Source organism: Aspergillus affinis, assembly GCF_023601865.1.
Source record: "Aspergillus affinis strain CMG 70 chromosome Unknown NODE_80_length_173233_cov_86_490142, whole genome shotgun sequence".
Classification (NCBI taxonomy): domain Eukaryota; kingdom Fungi; phylum Ascomycota; class Eurotiomycetes; order Eurotiales; family Aspergillaceae; genus Aspergillus; species Aspergillus affinis.
The window spans coordinates 22,860-43,381 of record NW_026515861.1 but is presented as its reverse complement, the minus strand read 5'-3'; the positions used below and the strand labels follow the sequence as shown (position 1 = coordinate 43,381).

The following is a 20,522-nucleotide window of genomic DNA, read 5'->3' as shown; positions in this document are numbered from 1 at the left end:
AGTTCATTAGCTGGGAAAGCTGGGGTATAGATAGCTGCATCCATCCTGTTATGGACTGGTGTGCATTGCGTCTGTGCTGGAACCTCTAACTGGCGTAGGATTCCAAGCCCTTGTTGCAGTAAAGATTATCATCCCCTTGGAGACATCGGGGGGTGTTGTGCCTGTTTCGATACCCGCAAGATGTTGTTCATGTGCTCCGGTGCTGCTAGCCCAGAGAGTAGCAGCCTAGCTCTGCTGCACATTATCCGTGGAATGTTCTTTTTCAAGTAGTGCAGGTGCTACACTGGAAGAAAAGACTGATTTCAACCCACTATCACCGGTTACAGGGACGCCCTGACACGTCTGGCATCCTCCTTTCTCCTGTTTCCCTGCCAGGCTATATAAAGCCGCCGTTGATCCGCTCTCTCGATCCATTGAGTGATTTTGCTTTAAAATTCCGACGCGCATCCCACGATTCGTCATTGTCGCGAGGAAGAAGCGTGTATGACCGGCTCATTACCCCTTCCCGAGAACCATTCTAACTTCCATGTGTGCCAACATGGTGTCAGACGTGGAAAAGGACCGTATATCCTCTTCTATGCAAAGTGTAACACAGGATGGGCTAGAATTTCGGGATCCCGCAACGACAGCTTCCGCACCCAGGTATCAAAGATGGACACGACACATCAAAGGACTGGAGACCCGCGGCATTGAACCGGTTCCGTTGGATGAACGCTTAGAACCAAATGCATCGAATTCGCTCCATATGTTGCTGATGTGGTTCAGTATGGGGATGTCTTTGAACAACATCGTGGTGGGATCAATAGGAACTTTAACACTGCAACTGAGCTACGCCGATGCTGCTCTTTGCGCGGTTTTTGGAAGTCTCCTCGGAGGCCTGGCAGTTGGGTGGATGAGCACTTGGGGTCCCCGAAGTGGAAATCGAACACTTGTATGGTCCATCCGTTGCGCAGAATTCGGCACCTTATCTCCTCTTCTCCTGTTGCCCCCGAAATTCCAGATAAATATGGCTTACGGTTCATTTTCTTTGCTTCATGACAGATCGTGGCGAGATATTTCATGGGCTACCATCCCAGCAAAGTCTGCTGCTCCTTGAACATATTAACAAACCTGGGATATGGAATGATGAACTGTATGATCGGGGGACAGCTGCTTTCCAAGTTGTCAGGGGGCGCTGTCTCCGTCATTGTGGGCATTGTCATCGTCGCCCTCGCAAGTTGGATCATGGCAACATTCGGCATGCGTATCTTTCAAATATACGAGAGGTAGGAGCCACCAGAAACGAAATTCCCTTTCGAACAAGAACTATGGTAACCCTTTTCATGATATTTAGGTTCGCCTGGGTTCCTCAGTTGATGGTTCTCTGTGTTATCACCGGATCAGCAGGCCCATATTTCAACTTTCAGGGCTATTCTGCTGGATCGTCAGAAAAGCTCCATGGAAACCGCCTGGCCTTCTTCTCCCTTTGTCTATCTGTCGCCCTTTCCTGGGTCCCATTAGCTTCGGATTACTACGTGAACTATCCGCCAAGTACTCGGAAATGGAAGATATGGTCCATGACCACGATAGGATTATGTCTATCGATGATGACAACATTGCTGATTGGAGCTGGACTCGGGTCTGGCGTCGCCTACCGGCCGAAGTGGGCGGCTATCTATGACGGCAGCCCCGGTAGCTTATTGATGGCGGGATATCTAAGACTTGGGGCCTTTGGTAAATTTTGTGCTGTCATCAATGTGGTGACGGTGGTCTCCAACAATGCCCCTGGCTCTTATTCCATGGCAATGAACTTTCAGATGCTCGGAAACATGTGGCGAAAGATCCCCCGGCCTGTCTTCACCATACTTTCGACCATCACATACGCAGCCTGTGCAATCGGGGGCCGCAATTCGTTGTATGAGATTTTCAAGAACTTTTTACCGCTTATCGGTTACTGGGTCGTCATCTGGTTTGCCATTGTGGTCGAGGAAGACCTGCTCTTCAATCGAGGCACTGGTTATGACTGGTCCATTTGGAATGTTCGGCAGAAACTTCCGGTTGGAATGGCTGCTAGCGCGGCTTTCCTCATCGGCTGGGTGGGAGCTATTGTGGGGATGGTAAGCTTTTCTAATAATCCATCCCTTTCTTTGCAAGTGGGCTGTTGCTGATCCGTCTTTTCCCGGGCAGGACCAAGCTTATTATACCGGGCCAATTGCCCAAGAGATTGAGGGCGGTTGCGACTTAGGCATCTGGCTTGGATTTGGATTCACAGCCCTTGCTTTTCCACCCCTCAGATTGTTGGAACTAAAGATCATTGGCCGTTGAATGGGCGGACATGGTTTCTGAGGGGTTGTAAGGGCCCAATATGTATGACAGGACCTGGTCTATTCCGATCCCATTGGATAGAATCCCAAGAATTGGCAACCCCAGCGCATTCTGTACGTACCCACTCGGCTACCTCCTTGCATTGTGTACCATGACCTGCTGCGTCTAAGCATGCTGTCAAGGATGCTTTGTGTGAATTGCGAATCAAAATCAGTTGTCAGTGTTTTTCTATCCTGAGCGGACCTTCATTGGAAGGCCAATCATTATTAAGCTGGATTAACAAGGACGTCTAGTCATGATCAGAATCAACGACCTAGATCTTCAAATGCAACGTGGACGAATCAAATCGTAGGTCGCATTAATGCAAGGACAACTAGCAAATAACGAGATTGAAAGAAAGAAATTGCGATCTCCCCAGGCATATTTGGTGGTTCAATTTCTCAGAAGATAAAGAAACATGCGGTGTGGCAGAAGAAGAAGTGGAGAGGAAAGGAAAAGAAAGACCAAAGACAAAAGAAACCGTGCGGGGAAAACAACCGAGATAAGCGTGACTTCGTTTTTGCCTTGTCGCTGAGCTGAATGTAACCTCTTCCAAATGCATTGTTCGATTTATTATTATTATTATTATCACCAAGCTTCCTATCTTTCCCAAAATTCTAGCTCATCCTTTCTTATCAGCACTTTACTGGTTCTAGTAACTCGTCGGTAATTGCGTCTCTGAAGCGATGGACAATGAGACACATGCCGCGTTTGTGGAGAATGGTCGGGTCTTTCATCCTTCAACATCCTTAGCGTCGTTGGATTTCTCTTCGCGTCAGGTTCGGATATTCCTAGTGACGATTTTGGCCGTGTATCCAGTCGTGGTTTCTCTGCTGCGTTTCCGCCGTGTCCGATGGCTGCACCGAAGGTACCACTTTCCTACGCGGGAGTCCCTGTCGCGCATGACCGATAACGACGCCTGGGAGATCCAAAAAGTCTTGTTACAGCTGGAGTTCCCGTTTATCTACATCAAGTCTCTGCAGTTCGCATTATTCAGGGTATGTTCTTCCCTTTGTCATGCCCCGACGCCGAATAATTAACACGAACAATAGACATATGGCATACCGAGCATATCGGGGCTTCTTACGAGTACAAAGCAATTATGTGACCCGGAGTTATCTCTCAAGCGCTATGCAGATACCACCGTCTTCATCCAGGAGTTCATCGGCTCGGCTCCGTCTTCAACCCGCACTCGAGCTTCTATTGCGCGTACCAATTTTATTCATAGCAGCTACCGGGCTTCAAAAAAGATTCTAGATGACGACATGCTTTACACGCTGGGTCTGTTCGCCATTCAGCCGGTGCGCTTCATCGAGGAGTACGAATGGCGCGGCCTGAGCGACATGGAAAAATGCGCTATCGGGACGTTCTGGAAAAGTTTGGGCGATGGGCTGGAGATCAGCTATGATGTTCTTCCGTCAGGTAAGACGGGATTCCGTGACGGACTACATTGGCTTGAGGAGATCATGGCATGGAGCGATGACTACGAAGTTCGCTGCATGCGTCCGGATATCAAAAACCACCAGACCGCCGCGCAGACTACAGCAATCGTCTTGTACATGATTCCGAAGCCGATACAGCAGGTTGGGCTGCATTTGGTGTCGTTCATGATGGACGAGCGCCTCCGGAGAGCCATGCTGTGAGTGCGCGACAGACCACTTGGGTAACTTATTTTCGTTTCAGACAGGACTAACACTCTCTTAGATATGATGATCCCCCGGAATCGTATACGAAAGTGTTTTCGGTCCTCCTTCGTGTGCGTCGATTTGCCATGCGCTATCTTGCGCTCCCTCGACCAGATTATCTCCGTTACACCACGTTCACCGACCATCCCGATGAAAATGGTCTCCTGTCATTCACCAGATGGGATGCCGCACCTTACTACGTGAAACCGACCATTTGGAATCGCTGGGGACCAACGGCTTGGCTTACGTGGATAATGGGCCGACCGCTTCCGGGGGATGAGGGTGGCAAGTACCACCCCGAAGGTTACAGCATCCCCGACGTCGGGCCCAGGTATTTCCTGGGGAAAGGCCAGGAGTTCCAGGAAAGAACCGTCGAGAGATTGAAAACTTCGAGAACGGGTCAATGTCCGTTCCATTGAGTTGCCATTTTTGGCAGTTCTACCACTGCACTAGAAAGAGTCAACCCTTCTTTCTTAGTGAAAGGTTATTTATGCATATCCGTTTCTTTTTTATTTATACTCCATATAGTGCTCTGTTTTCCTTCCTTCTTCTTGTTTCATTCTTTGTTTTCCTCGAATTAGGTTAGACAGACAGGTAGGATATATAATAGTTAAGGTCCAGACTGGTGGCTCCGTGAGGCAATCCTGCTGGATTCCACTCAGTTGGGATGCCCCTAAAGGTGTTCGACAGGAATAATATTTGGAGAACCTTAGCAGTGGACCATGGCCCATTAAAAAATTATCATTCTTAATTTAGTACAATCCACCGCGGCGTGGTTACACTACCTGAAAGCTATGTCGCGAATCGACCAGGGAGATGTAGGTACTAATGACTAAGAAGAGCCGCGGGCTTGAGCTACGTAATCTAATGCCTGAGGCAGCAAGGCGCATCCTGGCATCCTGGTGGAAAGTAAAGCCGGACGGCATCTCCCCACAAGGCCTGGACCGATTCATGTCAACCATCTTCGCATCCCTGGGGATCTCCTATTCGATTTGAGCTACCATAATGGCGACCCAAAGCCCCGACGCCGCCTCAAACTCCGCGACAGCGATCAGTTTCCCTCAGGATCCGTCCGAATTCGACAGCGACCCGCGAGTCTCTTTCTCCAAGCTAGACAACAAGTTCATCCTGGAAACCGATGAAGGAAACGAGTTTGAATACGATACGGTGCTGAAGCGGTGGATTCCGACGGTGTGTGCGCGCTTTTTCTCCAGCTGGATGCCCCCTGCTGTGCTTTGCGGTGGTGAATGAAAAACGGCAAAACTGCCCCTCTTTGCGATACAATGTCTTTCCTTGCTGTTGTTCGTTTTTCGATCGCTATTCGCTTTGCCACAGCGCAGCGAAGCGTCGAAGAAAATATCTTCTGTTGTAGATTTGCCAGCAAGGCTATGGCTCGCATGAATTTTGCTTGGCTCGTGAAACTGATCCTCTGGTTGGCGCCACTCTTTGCGCGCCCGTGGGTGTTTTCCAGGTCGATGATGACTTGCTCCGACAGCAGCAAGAAGCCTACAAAGTTCAAGGGGTGGATGAGAACGAGGAGGTGACGGCACAGCAACTGAAGAAAAAACGGAAGCAACAGGCAAATGCCGACGAGGTGAGTGAACGATTTCCTTTTCCCTTGACGGCAGTCTTTATCATTTGTGAAATCCTGGACTAATGCAGTGAGATACGATGCAGGGCAACGGACAAAAACCAAAGAAACAGCGTGTTAATACAGCCGTATACGTCACCTCAATCCCTCTAGATGCAGGCTTCGAAGAAATCCGAGATACCTTCTCTAAATGTGGGGTGATCGCCGAGGAAATCGACAGCGGCCGTCCTCGCATCAAGATGTACAACGACGATGACGGAAAGTTCAAGGGTGAAGCCCTTGTCGTATACTTCCGACCCGAGTCGGTCAACCTCGCCATTCAGATGCTGGATGATTCGAACTTTAGGATCGGGCAGGAAGGTCCTCAGGGACCCATGCGAGTTCAGATCGCAGATTTCTCGTTCAAGAGCCAGCAAGAGCAGCCGGCTAAGACCAGCATGAAAGACAAGAGAAAGATCATACAGAGGACCCAGAAGTTAAATAGGTACGGCCTACATCATACGTCGGATGAGCGGCGAATCGAGTGCCCGTCGACGGAAACTTCGTCGGCGCCCTTGACATCGCTGTATTTGGTGCGAGTTGCCCGAACTAACATGCCTATAGCAAACTCGCCGATTGGGACGATGACGACCCATCCACGTTACCGGAAACCAACTCCAAGTTTGAGAAAATCGTCATCTTGAAGCATATGTTTACTTTGGAAGAACTCAACGTACGAAAGAGCCCCCAAGTCCTCCTAATCACTAATATTTCCCATGACTGACCCGTTCGACAGGAGGATCCGGCCGCCATTCTCGACATCAAAGAGGATATTCGTGAAGAATGCTCCAAACTGGGGGAGGTGACCAACGTTGTTCTCTACGATAAGGAAGCCGATGGAGTTGTTATGGTCCGCTTTCTCGAGCCCGAAGCAGCCCAACGCTGCATTCAGGTGAGTGCATCCCCGAGTCCTGTTCCAATACTTGTTATAGCTACGCCTCTCTCGCTCGTACCACGTGATCCAGGTTAGCAAACCAACCATGAAGGCCGGTAAACCAGCGCTACGGATAGTACGGAGTACCTTCGCCGGTTTTGGTGGGCTGGATACAATCTAGGTCACGTGGATTGTAATACAAGCGCGAGAGACGTGGATGTAACGGGTTCCCAACAGAAATTGGAAGCTAACGATGGCACTGCCTCTCTCAGGTCATGGATGGCCGCTACTTTGGCGGAACGCGCGTTGAGGCATATATTTCCAATGGCAGTGAGCGGTTTAAGAAGAGCAATGAGAAACGAGCGGCGTTGGAGGATCTAGCGGAGAGGGGATTCGATGCGGAAGACTCGGACGAAGAGCAACGGCTGGATGAGTTTGGCACGTGGTTGGAAAGCTCTCATACGGTGGAGAACACGGCGAAATGATTGATGGAATCATGTGTATTTGTATTATTATCATAGGGGATATTGGGCAGACAAAGCAATAACCTTAGTCAAGTCTGGTTCGCGTACTCCGTAACTCGTCCCTAAACCGGAGGCGGGCGGTGAGCGGGCATCCGATTCTTCTCCCCCCCGTGACGGCGCCTAACCGCATCGGGACAGCCCCTTTTTGCCTGCCCAAGGCCAGCGGCGCTAAACCGCAACGGGGTGTTGACTGAGTTGTTGATGCTTCCCGCACACTTCCCTTTCCTTTCCTCCTTCTCACCGCTCAACCCGTCCTTTCTCTTCTCCCCTTCCTCTTTCTCCTCCACCTCCTCTTCCTCCTGTCGGACTTCCTGTCGACTCAATCTCCCTCAATCCACCCCATCCGCCTTTTGTCAACCTACTTTTCCCATTGACACCGTCACAATCACCCAACATGCGTGAGATCGTACGTGTCCCTCCATCCCCTGAACCCCTCTCCAGACGCGTTTTTTGTTTGGTTCTCCGTCCTGGAGACCCCACCGGTTCACTGCGACCTGGAATGCTGACGAATATCTTCTCTGTTTAGGTCCATCTTCAAACTGGCCAGTGTGTAAGTGCAACTCAGTGTCAAATTCGAAATCCCTCCGGATGGGATTGCTGTTGGAGCTGCCACTAAACTGGATTCGGGGTAACAGGGTAACCAAATTGGTGCCGCTTTCTGGTAGGTCTGCACACTGACATTGGCATTCTGGGCTATCAAGATTCCTTGTCGATACCTTGAATCCAATAATTCTCAATCAATCCTTGGTACTTGAATACTGATGGAGTGAATAGGCAAAACATCTCCGGCGAGCACGGCCTTGACGGCGCTGGTGTGTAAGTACATCCCACGTTTACGCCTATCGAATTCAGAATCGAAGAGCGAAAACAAAGAAACGACCATGGTGGGATTGATTGTCTGATGGGATAAACAGCTACAATGGCTCCTCCGACCTTCAGCTGGAGCGCATGAACGTCTACTTCAACGAGGTTCGTCACCCAAAAATTTTCTATCTCCTTTCGCCTATCCGAAACGCCCCGTACAAGACTCTAACCCACGCTTTGTTTTATCTTCTAGGCTTCCGGTGGCAAGTATGTTCCCCGTGCCGTTCTGGTCGATCTTGAGCCCGGTACCATGGACGCTGTCCGTGCCGGTCCCTTCGGTCAGCTTTTCCGCCCCGACAACTTCGTCTTCGGCCAGTCTGGTGCCGGTAACAACTGGGCCAAGGGTCACTACACCGAGGGTGCCGAACTCGTCGACCAGGTTGTCGATGTCGTTCGTCGCGAGGCTGAGGGCTGCGACTGCCTCCAGGGTTTCCAGATCACCCACTCCCTGGGTGGTGGTACCGGTGCCGGTATGGGTACTCTCTTGATCTCCAAGATCCGTGAGGAGTTCCCCGACCGTATGATGGCCACCTTCTCCGTTGTTCCTTCCCCCAAGGTCTCTGACACCGTTGTCGAGCCTTACAACGCCACCCTTTCCGTTCACCAGCTTGTTGAGCACTCCGACGAGACCTTCTGTATCGATAACGAGGTATGTTTCGGCATGTCCTGACGCCATTCGTGGAGGCATTGGGAATGGATATTTAACATGAGAGATACGAGAGACTGACTCGCTTCTAGGCTCTGTACGACATCTGCATGCGCACCCTCAAGCTCTCCAACCCCTCCTACGGTGACCTGAACCACCTGGTCTCTGCCGTCATGTCCGGCATCACCACCTGCTTGCGTTTCCCCGGTCAGCTCAACTCCGACCTCCGCAAGTTGGCCGTCAACATGGTTCCCTTCCCTCGTCTCCACTTCTTCATGGTCGGCTTCGCTCCTCTGACCAGCCGTGGCGCCCACTCTTTCCGTGCCGTCTCCGTTCCCGAGTTGACCCAGCAGATGTTCGACCCCAAGAACATGATGGCTGCTTCTGACTTCCGTAACGGCCGCTACCTCACCTGCTCCGCTATCTTCCGCGGTAAGGTCTCCATGAAGGAGGTCGAGGACCAGATGCGCAACATCCAGAGCAAGAACCAGACCTACTTCGTTGAGTGGATCCCCAACAACATCCAGACCGCTCTGTGCTCCATTCCTCCTCGCGGCCTCAAGATGTCCTCCACCTTCATCGGTAACTCCACCTCCATCCAGGAGCTCTTCAAGCGTGTCGGCGACCAGTTCACTGCCATGTTCCGTCGTAAGGCTTTCTTGCATTGGTACACTGGTGAGGGTATGGATGAGATGGAGTTCACTGAGGCTGAGAGCAACATGAACGATCTGGTTTCTGAGTACCAGCAGTACCAGGACGCCTCCATCTCCGAGGGTGAGGAGGAATACCTCGAGGAGGAGCCCCTTGAGGGTGAGGAGTAAATTTCTCCAACCTGGAGTGACTTGAATTGAGATCTGCTCAGAGTAATACCCTTGATAAGCCTACGTTCTCTATGGCTCTGGCCTGGGTACAGGTCTTAGTCCACCGAATTATTTTGACGGAGCGTTTTTTAATTTTCTTTCCTGTTCTTAATTTTGAAAGGCTCGAAGGCCCTTTGACCAATTAAACCAAATAGCACATAGTTTAAAAACAATTATCCACGCGTCTGTCTAAGGCACTGGTTCTTCTGTAAGATGACGACTAACTTTTTCGACTATCGAGACAGACCATGGTAGGTATCCTGCATCCATGCACAATGTGCCGCGAGTCCATGACCAAAATGGGCATGGAATAGACATCGAACACGAAATAAGCCAACTTAACCGACTACCTCTTCCATCTCGATTCGGAGCAAGAACTTATTTAGTGCATTAGCCATACACCAACAGGGCGATCGTATATTCGACTATGCGTTAACTTGATGATAGTAGATGGAGGGTTCGATGTGTAGGTATGGATTTTGTATTTTGTCCGTGGCATATGTACTGTACAACCGATAGGAGGTAGGTAGGAATTGTTGGAAAGGCGATATGAGTCAATATCAGTAAGGATTAATTATGGTAACATAGCTATTATCAAGCAAGAAAAGAAAAGAGTAAGTACAGTCAAGGGGTATTTTAAGAAAGGAAATTATAATAATAAGGAACAGGAATGGAAGTGAGTCGAGACACGATCAATCAATCAATCAATCAGACTCAGGCCTAGACGCCAACCGGGTCCAGTTTGATATGATATATTGATCAGATATTCAAGCCTTGGTCTCGTTGCCTTCTACAGGCGTCGCGGTGCGCTTGGAAGCCGCGTCTCCGTTCTCACTGCCTGGGGCGCTGATGACGTCGCGGGTGATTTCGACATAGTCATACTAAAAGTAGATGTGATGTTAGTATAAAATATCGAGAAGATCAAGCAAGGTTGGGAAAGAGGGGGAAAGGGAGAAGGGGAGAGACATACGGCGAATTCACCGATCTCGGCGTCGTCAATGCCCATGATTTCGTCTTCCTCGGGAGCACGCAAGCTGAGACCGGGGATGAGGTTGATGACGAAGAGAATAATGCAACTGCCGAAGAACGAGTAGGCCATGCCGGAGACGGAGTCGGCGAGCTGGTAGCCCAGTTGCACGTAGTTGTGGTTGATCCAGCCGCCGTCGATCTCGGTGGATCCGTCCAGACGAGCGATGTAGTCACTATAAGCGAGGGGTGGGAATTAGCCGTGTTTCTTGAACATATGGATGGAGAAGAGGGTTGGCTTACGCGGCAAATAATCCGGTCAAAAGGTTACCCACGAGACCGCCAATACCGTGGACAGCGAAGATATCCAGGGCGTCGTCGACATGGATCAGGTACTTGAGCTTGGTGGCATAGTTGCAGGAGATCGCGCCGACGACCCCGAAGATGAACGCTGCCCAGGGAGTCACGAACCCGGATCCCGGGGTGATAGCCACCAGACCGGCAATCACGCCGGAGCAGAAACCCACCGTCGACCATTTGCGTTCCAGGCGGTAGTCGAGCAGACACCAGGTGACACCACCCACGGAGGCCGCAATGTTGGTCACAAGAGCGGCCATCACGGCCCGCAGGTTGGCACTGAGGGCAGAGCCGGCGTTGAAACCGAACCAACCAACCCAGAGGAAGACGGTGCCGATGACGACGTGGGTGACATTGTGCGGACGGTAGTTGAGCTCGTGGGTGCCATGTCCGCGACGCTTGCCTAGCATCAAGGAGTATGCGAGAGCGGTACAGCCAGAGGCAATGTGGACGGGCGTGCCACCCGCGAAGTCCAATCCTCCCAAGTTGAAGACCCAGCCAGACGCATTCCAGGTCCAGCAGGCGAGGGGATCGTAGATGATGGTGGTCCAGATGAAAACGAAGACCATACAGGGAAGCATACGGCCACGTTCAGCGACAGCGCCGACAGCGAGAGCAACTCTGTATTTGATTCGTTAGGTTTGAATTGGGATATAGAGGCTTGATTTGAAATAATGCGGTAACGTACGTAATACAAGCGAACATTCCTTGGAAGACGGCGAACAGGAGATCGGGCACCTTGTCACTGCCCACCGAGGGTGCAGCCAGGACGCCTTTCATTCCAAAGTTCTGGAGGTCACCGATGTATTTGCCGGCTGTGTGAGAGAAGGCCAACGAGTAACCCCAGAAGAACCATTGAAAGGAGACGACTCCGACAGACATGATGGAAAGCCATATTAGGGACAGTGCGGACTTCCGGCGGGCAAGACCAGAGTAGAAGAACCTAACATTGAACCGGGTTGTTAGCAACATCATTCTAAGATGGACGGGACTAGTCATTCGATAGAAAGAAAAGATCACACATACCCAACACCGGGAATCATCAACAGAACAAGAGCTGTGGAGGTAATAACCCAAGCAATGTCACCAGACTGACAGAAAGGTTAGCCGACATTATCCTGTTCTCTTCCTAGGGCTACTATGAATACTCACGCTGTACCAGATATTAAGATCCTCCGTCATGGAGTCACCCCCGGTGCCAGTCTCCGTTCCATTGTATGGGACAGGGTATTCCGCCATGGTGTGGTATGCCGCAAAGCAGTGTCAGAACTTTTGGGCTCTCCGGATAGGACCACTGCAGGCGTTTATCTATAGGTGTCGAGTTTTTGCCCCTGGAATTGGACGTGTATGCTGAACTGAGTACCGGGCTGGGAAGGATGGATCCAATAGCGCGAGGGACCCAGAACTTTATGCAGAAGAGGTCGAAAGAAAGAATTGACGAGGAAAGTACAATGTAACAGGGACAGAGGCGATAAATAATAAATCTCATGCAAGCGCGGATCCAGTCCGAACGCCATCAGGTCCACCGTCAGCTGGGGGTTTGATATCAAGAGCCAAGCCCTATCCGAGCGGATAAGGTCAAAGGATTACGAGCCCGGGCCATGAATTGCAAGATTAGAGTAATGGATTTAGATCTCCCCACGTCATATCTTCGTTCTTCTTTTCCTTCTGCTACCGTTCGAGTCATCCTCTTTGTTTGGGTCTTCTTTGATGTCTCGGAGCCCCAGACAATGCCAACGAGAACCGGAGGGCGCCCAAAGGCCAAAATGGGACCAAAGGACCCGGCAATTTGGATAGAGTGGATGCTCTCGGACAGGGACTGGTGGGAGATAGGAGCTCAGCCACCAATCATCCGAGCCCTACTATCTGTTCCTTTATCTGCCTATCAGCATGGCCGTTAGTTGCTCTTCCTTTCTCGCCCAGATGCCCAGACGAGCTTCCCCAGTGCGTGGGGAGATCGCCTAGAAGTCCTAGAGAATCACAGGATGGGCCATGTTGGAGGGCATGGCTGACTTTGATAGTTTGCGAGAAATACCACTTCCCCCCTGGCTTGAGTGATGGACAGGCTAGGCCAATAGTTCCTGGATGATCATAAGAAACAAGGATCGGAGATGTATCCTACGAGGAGGCCGGTCTCATCTATCACTCTGCCAAATCAGTGCCTTATCTACCAATCAGCAGGCGTCGATGGGTGCTTATCATCCGGTTCCTCCCACACATTGTGCTGACCATGGATCCTGGACGGCGCTTTGTTCACGGATCCCGATAGACAAGCCCCTTGGCAATTAAACACGAACCTCTGCGGATGAGGAAGCTTTGGCTGTTTTGGTCCCGACATCGGCAGCCAGCAATGAATCCGTCTATCTGGAAGGAATGGAGGGAAGGAGGAAAGAAGCAACCCTAAGAATTAACCACAGACCACCCAGCAGGACTCATCAGCTGATCGTCCTGTGCCTCATCCTTTTCACGATTATAGAAAAGATACCGAGTGGTACCTCGCCAGCCGGCAAGAATGATGGGCGCTGTAAAGTCGAGGGAAGTACCTCCAGGGAGGAAGTAGAGATAAGCCCTCGGGCGCTCATTGGTGTTCGGCATCCCGAACGGTGGGCGGTCTTGGCGTTGCTGGCCTGAGGTTGACACGTCTTCTTTGGTTCTATTCATCAGATAGAGAGTATTTGCAAATCCTGGACTATTTCAAGGACTCAGCTTCGTTTCATCCCACACGACAGTTAAATACTAGCCATCTACGGAGTAGTTCAGGTACCAACATTTGTAATGAGCTCCGGTCGATCATGCAAGACGATGCGTTCCAATAAATCCCTTGGGTTACATTTTCTCCTATCGAACCCACCATGAACAGGGGCAGATCGTCCATGTTTTTCTCTTGCTTTGTCGCTACGTACTTGCTGGCCTCTTGATTTCCCAGGGACCCGCAAATGCCAAGTTAGGCCTGTCGGTCCCGCTGATCAGCAGGTGGCATCTCAATGCATGCCACTATCGATGTTCGAGCTCGGTCATTTCGATGTGAGAAATGTTTGCCGTGGCGCCGTCTAAAGTATCTTTATCAGATATTATTACCGGAAATTCTGGTGTTTTATAGGGTAACAATAGGATCAATAGGACAAATGTCATTGCCGCTTATAGATATTCTGCGGTCTTATTCGGCCATCTTCCTTTCACTAGGAGGCCAACGGTGACTTGAAAGTTTACATGTATACCTAGACTGCATCCCTAGATTTGCAAAAAGCATCTGAGGAGCGGTACGGGGTAGTATGCTCCTGAATGGAAGACTGGCAAGGGCGTTCCTTCATAGTCTTGCATGCCGTCAGCCCGCTCATTGACCTGAGGTCATGGTTTGGTTCTTCGAGCCCGAATAAATCAAGCTGTTTCGACCTTACACTGATTATCGGGTGTATGTATAGCAGTTACTCTCGAAAATAAACGAACCAAAGGTAGCCAAAATCGCTGATATGAATAGTTTGGCTCTTTCTTTCCGTGTAGACTACTTTCTTTCTTCGTGGCCACCATCTCTTGGGCAGATAGATTTGTGAACACCATTTTTGTACTCCGTAGAACTGGAAAAGATGTCTAAAGAGGTTCTGGACCTTCCCCGTGGATGCGAAGTCTGGTTTGTTCGGACGGAAGCCATGGCTCTCTGCACATTGACTTTACCCAGGTGCTGACTTAGCATATAGACTTCTGTAGTCACTCCAGCTCACCGTTGGCACCCTCCGTCTTCCTGCACCTTCTGAATTCGCTTAGAAGACCTTTCTGGCTAGATTCCACACTACGGCTCTATTTCTACTTTGTGAGCGCATGGAAGACAAGAAGCAGTCTTTGTTGATCCGCCACTCCACTTCACTCCACTCCTTCAGCCACCGATCGGAATGCACCGCCACAGCCCCTATATCTCCGCCTGAGGCCGTCCATCCGATCCGTCATCGATCAAGCTCATCATGGAGCCGCACCAGGACCGTGGGTTTCCCCAAATCATGGAGCTGCCCGACATGAACAATCATGACTCGGATGGCTCGGGGTCCTCCGATGAGCTCCTCCAGCAACCGTATGCTGCTCTTTCGAATCCGGGCTACCCTGAGAACTTCGACCCTCAGATCCAAACCACGCCGGCCACCACCATCACCTCTTCGCCTCCTCCATCGCATCCTCTTGGCCTTTCTTCCTGGCCTAGCACCACATCCTCGCGCCCTCGCGGTTCTAGCGTCAGCACTCTCGCCCTAGAGCAGGTTCCGCCATTGGACGGCACTCTGTCCGACGCGAGACTCCAACGCCCGTCAGGCCCCGCTAGAACGCCGTCCAACACCTACGCCCCCCAACGTCGTCCACCACAGTACATCAGCCTCCAGAATGACCACCGCCGCTCCTCCTCCAATAAGCGAACCCCAAGACGCGACCCCAATGCACAATATCGAGCGCAGGAAAAGGCATATGTGCAGCGGATCCGCGCGGATCCGCAGGCGTGGTATAGCCACTTCGACGAGGCTCAAAACATGGGACCGGCCGTCGGAGACTCGGACCTAGAGGAACCGTCACCTTCCTCGGAGGTTCCGTTCGAGGATGACGCCTACGACCCCGATACCCAGCTCTTTCTGTCGGACGATAACCAGCCAACGCTCGAAGAACTTAAGAACCCCAAAAACCAGGAGAGGCTCGAATGGCACTCGATGTTGGCTTCGGTGCTGAAAGGAGATGTTGTGAAGCAGGAGAAGCAGCGACTGCTTGGTTCTGCGGAGACAAAACACTTGGCGGCTCAGAACAGTGCCATATGGTTGGGTGTGAGAGCTAGGACGTGCGGACGCAGCGTCGCTCTGCAACGCAAACTGATTGAGGAATCACGCGCCGGCCTGGGACCCATCATTGAAGATATTATCAAATTCGAGATCAAGGGCGAGACGGAGATTGGGAAAACGCCCATCAAACAAGTTGAGGATATTGTGGAGCAGATTGAGAAGTGCGAGATGCTTTACTCGACGCACAAGGAGCTCGAAAGCGAACAGCCCCGCGTTGCCTCAGAGGAATTTTGCTCTAGCCGTGAGGCGGTCTTTGCATGGCACAATACTACAATCCTTATCAACACGGAACTCGCCATCTTGCGGAAGTGGGTTGGAAACGACGAGCTGGACTTCAGCAAGCCGAGAGACAAGACGACCAACAGCGACCTTTCTGACGAGTCTTCTTTCCTCGATCGTATCATGAAGGAGGATGGACTTAGGACGCTCCAGGGAGATCACAACATGCTAATGGATATTGGTGAAGTGATCCAAAAAGCCAAGAGCACCCTGATCGAGAATGCGAGCAATTTCGCTAAGCGTCATCTGCCTCCCTACATAGAAGAACTTCTGACCCTCATCAATTTCCCCTCTCGTCTTATGCAAGAAATCATCCGGGTCCGCCTCTCTTACGCTAAAAATATGAAAGACCCGGCCTCTCAATCTCCCATTTTGGTCGATCAAATGATCTCTCAGTTTCAAATCTTGATGAAAGTTGCAGTCGAAATCAAGCAACGCTACTTGGATATTGCTAGACCTGAACCTGGGTGGGATCTTCCGCCTTGTATCGACGAGAATTTTGACTCGGTGGTCTTAGACGCACTGAAGTACTATTTTCGACTGCTAAATTGGAAGCTAAATGCGAACAAAAACACTTTCAAAGAAGCAGAAATTCTCGAACAAGACTGGGAATTTTCGAATCACATTGGACGCCAACTTGAAGGTGGAGATATCGAAGTCGCCGAGCAATTCAGGTAAGATCTCCAGTCTTGGCTAAAAAAAACTCCATGTCCATCAGCTAACCAATTGCTAGTGCTTTGACCGCAAAATCACTCCAGCGTTTAATGCTTCATTTCGAGCGAGAATTGACTATAATGCCCGATGAAGACCCGGTCGACATGGACAAACGTTACAAGAGCGTGTTAGACTCGACTCGGATCCGTCAGCGAAAGCTCTATCGTTTCTCCAGGTTTTTGCGACAGCTTTTCGAAAATGCCACCGAATACAACCTTTCCACTGATATCGCCTATGACTTCTTCGAAGCCCTTCTCATCTCGGACCATTTTCTCATCAAATCTCCTTTTTCTGTTGGTCAGAGAGGAGTGTATCTGTTTGCTCACCCTGCCTTGTGGAATCGTCTTACCGGCATCCAGGCAATCCTCGGAACATCGTTTCGCGAAGAAGATTTACCGAAAGATACCCCTCTTGCGCCGTACCTGCTGGTAGTTCGGCCTGAGAAGCCCTTGACATGGGCCGGCAGGGAGATGCAAGTGGATGTGCTGGAACAACCTACAGACCTGCGAATGGGAAAACTTCGCCTCGTGGTCGAAGGAACACAGCAACGCCTGTCCAATGCTCGTCAAGAGTTGGCCCAATTAACCGGAATCCAGCTTGATATGGCTATTGAGCAACGCGCGAACCTGGGCCGTGTGAACGTGGAACTCAACAAGATCAAAAAGACATCATTCAAACTCTCTATGACCATCATGGACAGCGTGGCTATCATCAGGGACCAACTCAAGGAAAGAGGCATCGAAAACCTCGATCTAATCCAGGCTTGTTATGCCTTTGCTACTGAATTCGGTAATCGTTCTTCCAATGTCGACCCCAATAGACGGGCCATGAACAGCGCGAGACTTGTTGAGCTATCCCTTGACTGGGTGTCTTTCGTTTGTGATGACTGCGATGCCGCCGATCGGAAAACATTCAAATGGGCCGTGTCCGCACTTGAATTCGCCATGGCCATCACCTCCAGCAGGCATCTTCTTTCCATCGACGATGTGCAATTCTCCTTTTTGAGGCAGAAAGTCGCCGGCTGTATGTCGCTTCTGATATCTCACTTCGATATTATGGGCGCTCGGTCCTCGCGCGCTGCCCAGGCCGAAAAGCAGCGCATGGAGGAGCGAGTCGGAGGGCGAAAATTCGGTTCCGGCCGGATTTTGACGGACGAAGAAGCTACGAAGCTTGTGCGGGAACAGCGCCTGTCTCATTTAGATGAGATTGAGGACAGGAGAGTTGAGGAGAACGCGAAGCGTCAGGCTTTGGGTAGGGTGCTTGAAGGGTCTAACGAAGCTGACAGGTCCTTGACTGTCCTCTCGTCTTCTGCGACCAACGTGACTCTGCGTTGGCAGCAGGGACAATTCATTGGCGGTGGAACGTTTGGCTCCGTGTATGCTGCTATCAACTTGGATAGCAACTACCTCATGGCCGTCAAGGAAATCCGACTGCAAGACCCACAGCTCATTCCCAAGATTGCCCAGCAAATTCGGGACGAAATGGGTGTTCTTGAAGTTTTGGATCACCCGAATATTGTGTCATACCATGGCATTGAGGTGCACCGTGATAAGGTCTACATCTTCATGGAATACTGCTCCGGAGGTTCTTTGGCGAGTCTGTTGGAGCACGGCCGTGTCGAAGATGAGACGGTCATCATGGTTTATGCCCTTCAACTCTTGGAGGGATTGGCATACCTGCACCAGTCCGGTATCGTGCACCGAGATATCAAACCCGAAAACATTCTGCTTGACCACAACGGCATCATCAAATATGTCGATTTCGGTGCTGCCAAAATAATCGCCCGCCAAGGCCGTACTGTCGTCCCCATGGATGCGTTTGCTGGCAACCAGCCCAAGGAAGCGCTGGTTCCCAAAGACGCGCAGCTTGCTCAACAACGAGGCAAGAACCAAAAGACCATGACCGGAACGCCTATGTACATGTCTCCTGAAGTAATTCGGGGAGACTCTTCGAAGCTGGTCCACCGCCAGGGCGCTGTTGATATCTGGTCTCTCGGATGTGTGATCTTGGAGATGGCCACCGGTCGTCGTCCCTGGTCTACCTTGGATAATGAATGGGCAATCATGTACAATATTGCCCAAGGAAATCAGCCGCAGCTGCCTAGCCGAGATCAGCTGAGCGATGTAGGTATTGATTTCCTTCGTCGTTGCTTTGAATGTGATCCTTTGAAGCGATCAACGGCGGCCGAGCTACTCCAACACGAATGGATCGTCTGCATCAGACAGCAAGTCGTGCTCGAGCCTTCAACCCCTAGCAGTGACCACGGCAGCAGCCAGGGTTCCAACTCCTCCAATAGTCGCAACAACTCCTATTACTATGCTTAAGCACCCCTTCGTTCTTTCATGTGTTTCCTTGCTATCATCAACGACTGCCGTCTTTTCATTGCGTCCCCTTGTTTTCTACCCCCTGTTTCTCTCCCCTTTTCTGCCTTTCCTGTCATGTTTTACACCCCACGCGTACTCTTTGTTTACCCCATCCCCGATACACCAAAAGATTGCATTTGATACCCATACAACTGCCACAATCTCTTTCAGACATGTGTTTATTAAATAAATACCTCTTGTTCCGTGTGACACTGTCTTTGCTAGCTGGACTTTTCTTATCTTTCGCTTCCCTTTCTTTGATATCAAGCTCTTTATGTCTACTTCAATTCTCCACCTAACATTGGGAGGAAGTTATTCTGTTTGTTTGCCTTTATCTCTTTCTTCCTCTTGGTCTAGTAGACTGGCTGGCTAGTCGATTCAGTCCAGTTCGTTTCGTTCAACTTCCCTTCTATTTTGTCGTTTTTGTCTCTTTTTGCTCTGTATATATCGATGCTCAAAAATACGAAGGGCTCGTATAGTTAGATGTTCTAGGTCGGTGGTTGATCTGCCTAAGTAGTACTTAGGTACGGAATGGTATGAATGGAATTTTTGCCAAGATTGCTCCTCCTGAAAAGCCTTGAATCGGACATCTGTATTCAATCCTCGCATTGTCTACAATCGTCTGGCCTAAGCTTGGTTACCAGACGTGATAGTGATCTAGAGCTTCCTCAAACCACTCAACCCACTCTATCTCTCTAGCCTCCCTACAGGTGATTGTATGCATGGTCTCCACCTTTCTAGCCATCGTGGCGTGAGTGCAGTGTCCAGTGTCCTTCGTAGACTAATAAGGATGACGAAGAAACCTCGCTTTTGCAGGATTCGAGAATCCTGTGGAAACTCCGGAGGCGAGGCTGAACAGACCTCCGAGCCCAACAATTGCGCAAGGCCTCTAATCGGCCTTGAACCCAAAGGGGAAAAGGGTTTTCTCTAATATATAATCACTAAAAACCCTAAATATTATAAATAGACCTAAAGGATCCTGATATCTTTACTATCGAGGTACTAGACCCCGTTAGCTGTTTGTGTGTAGTGCTGGTAAGCCGGGTCCGTAAGCAGCGACCTCGGAGGAGTTTGTCTATCTAAACCAACCTAAGACACCTCCCGTCCTGTCAGTGTCAGCAAAACCTCCAAAATCTCTAATAAAGGAGAAGAAAGAAAGAAAGAAATCCAAAATGCCCTGCACCATCATAGCCTTCCTCAGCCGCAAACCCGGTCTCACTCCAACCGAATTCAAAACCTACTACGAAACCACTCACATCCCGCTCCTCAAAGACATCGCCGGGGCCCATTTCCCCATCGCCCATAAACGCTTCTATCTCCCTCGGGCACGGGTCTCAGATGCTGCCGATACGGATCATTCGAATACCGCGTACCCTGCCCCCATCTTGGCTGGGGACGCCGCGGAGTTCCAGTACGATGTTTATGCGGAACTCACGTTTCGGGATGTTGAGCATCTTGGTGCATTTCATGGCGCGTTGATGGCGGATGGAGAGAGACTTGCTGCTGATGAGGAGCGGTTTCTTGATAGGAGTTTGATACGGGCTGTTAGGGTTGAGGAGCCGGTTGTTGCGAAGGTGGATGAATGATGGATGTAATTAGACTTGACGTA

The 20,522-nt window shown here is 50.5% G+C and overlaps 6 protein-coding genes across 6 annotated transcripts; 5 read left to right on the top strand and 1 right to left on the bottom strand.

Annotated features, from left to right (window-relative positions):
- Positions 1–526: 526 nt before the first annotated feature.
- KD926_010462 (purine-cytosine permease family protein) lies at positions 527–2,304 on the top strand (the record flags this gene model as incomplete). The annotated part of the gene is made up of 4 exons (XM_053102827.1): positions 527–931; positions 1,042–1,265; positions 1,334–2,096; positions 2,167–2,304. 4 exons carry the CDS (start codon positions 527–529, stop codon positions 2,302–2,304), a joined length of 1,530 nt encoding a protein of 509 aa, XP_052953708.1.
- A 725-nt stretch (positions 2,305–3,029) lies between these two features.
- KD926_010461 (RNA-binding protein) lies at positions 3,030–7,017 on the top strand (the record flags this gene model as incomplete). Its single annotated transcript, XM_053102826.1, has 9 exons — positions 3,030–3,341; positions 3,396–3,982; positions 4,048–4,359; positions 5,048–5,219; positions 5,401–5,622; positions 5,706–6,103; positions 6,223–6,349; positions 6,395–6,550; positions 6,805–7,017. 9 exons carry the CDS (start codon positions 3,030–3,032, stop codon positions 7,015–7,017), a joined length of 2,499 nt encoding a protein of 832 aa, XP_052953707.1.
- A 433-nt stretch (positions 7,018–7,450) lies between these two features.
- Positions 7,451–9,387, top strand: KD926_010460 (beta-tubulin; the record flags this gene model as incomplete). The annotated part of the gene is made up of 7 exons (XM_053102825.1): positions 7,451–7,462; positions 7,583–7,606; positions 7,692–7,717; positions 7,831–7,872; positions 7,971–8,025; positions 8,114–8,569; positions 8,659–9,387. The coding sequence occupies 7 exons, from the start codon at positions 7,451–7,453 to the stop codon at positions 9,385–9,387; spliced, it is 1,344 nt and encodes a 447-aa protein (XP_052953706.1).
- Positions 9,388–10,193: 806 nt separating this feature from the next.
- KD926_010459 (ammonium permease MEP2) lies at positions 10,194–11,988 on the bottom strand (the record flags this gene model as incomplete). Its single annotated transcript, XM_053102824.1, has 6 exons — positions 10,194–10,307; positions 10,397–10,628; positions 10,696–11,370; positions 11,438–11,692; positions 11,776–11,840; positions 11,902–11,988. 6 exons carry the CDS (start codon positions 11,986–11,988, stop codon positions 10,194–10,196), a joined length of 1,428 nt encoding a protein of 475 aa, XP_052953705.1.
- A 2,717-nt stretch (positions 11,989–14,705) lies between these two features.
- Positions 14,706–18,874, top strand: sskB (putative MAP kinase kinase kinase SskB; the record flags this gene model as incomplete). The annotated part of the gene is made up of 2 exons (XM_053102823.1): positions 14,706–16,510; positions 16,570–18,874. The coding sequence occupies 2 exons, from the start codon at positions 14,706–14,708 to the stop codon at positions 18,872–18,874; spliced, it is 4,110 nt and encodes a 1,369-aa protein (XP_052953704.1).
- A 1,211-nt stretch (positions 18,875–20,085) lies between these two features.
- Positions 20,086–20,499, top strand: KD926_010457 (EthD domain-containing protein; the record flags this gene model as incomplete). Its single annotated transcript, XM_053102821.1, has 1 exon — positions 20,086–20,499. One exon carries the CDS (start codon positions 20,086–20,088, stop codon positions 20,497–20,499), a length of 414 nt encoding a protein of 137 aa, XP_052953703.1.
- Between the last annotated feature and the right edge of the window lie 23 nt (positions 20,500–20,522).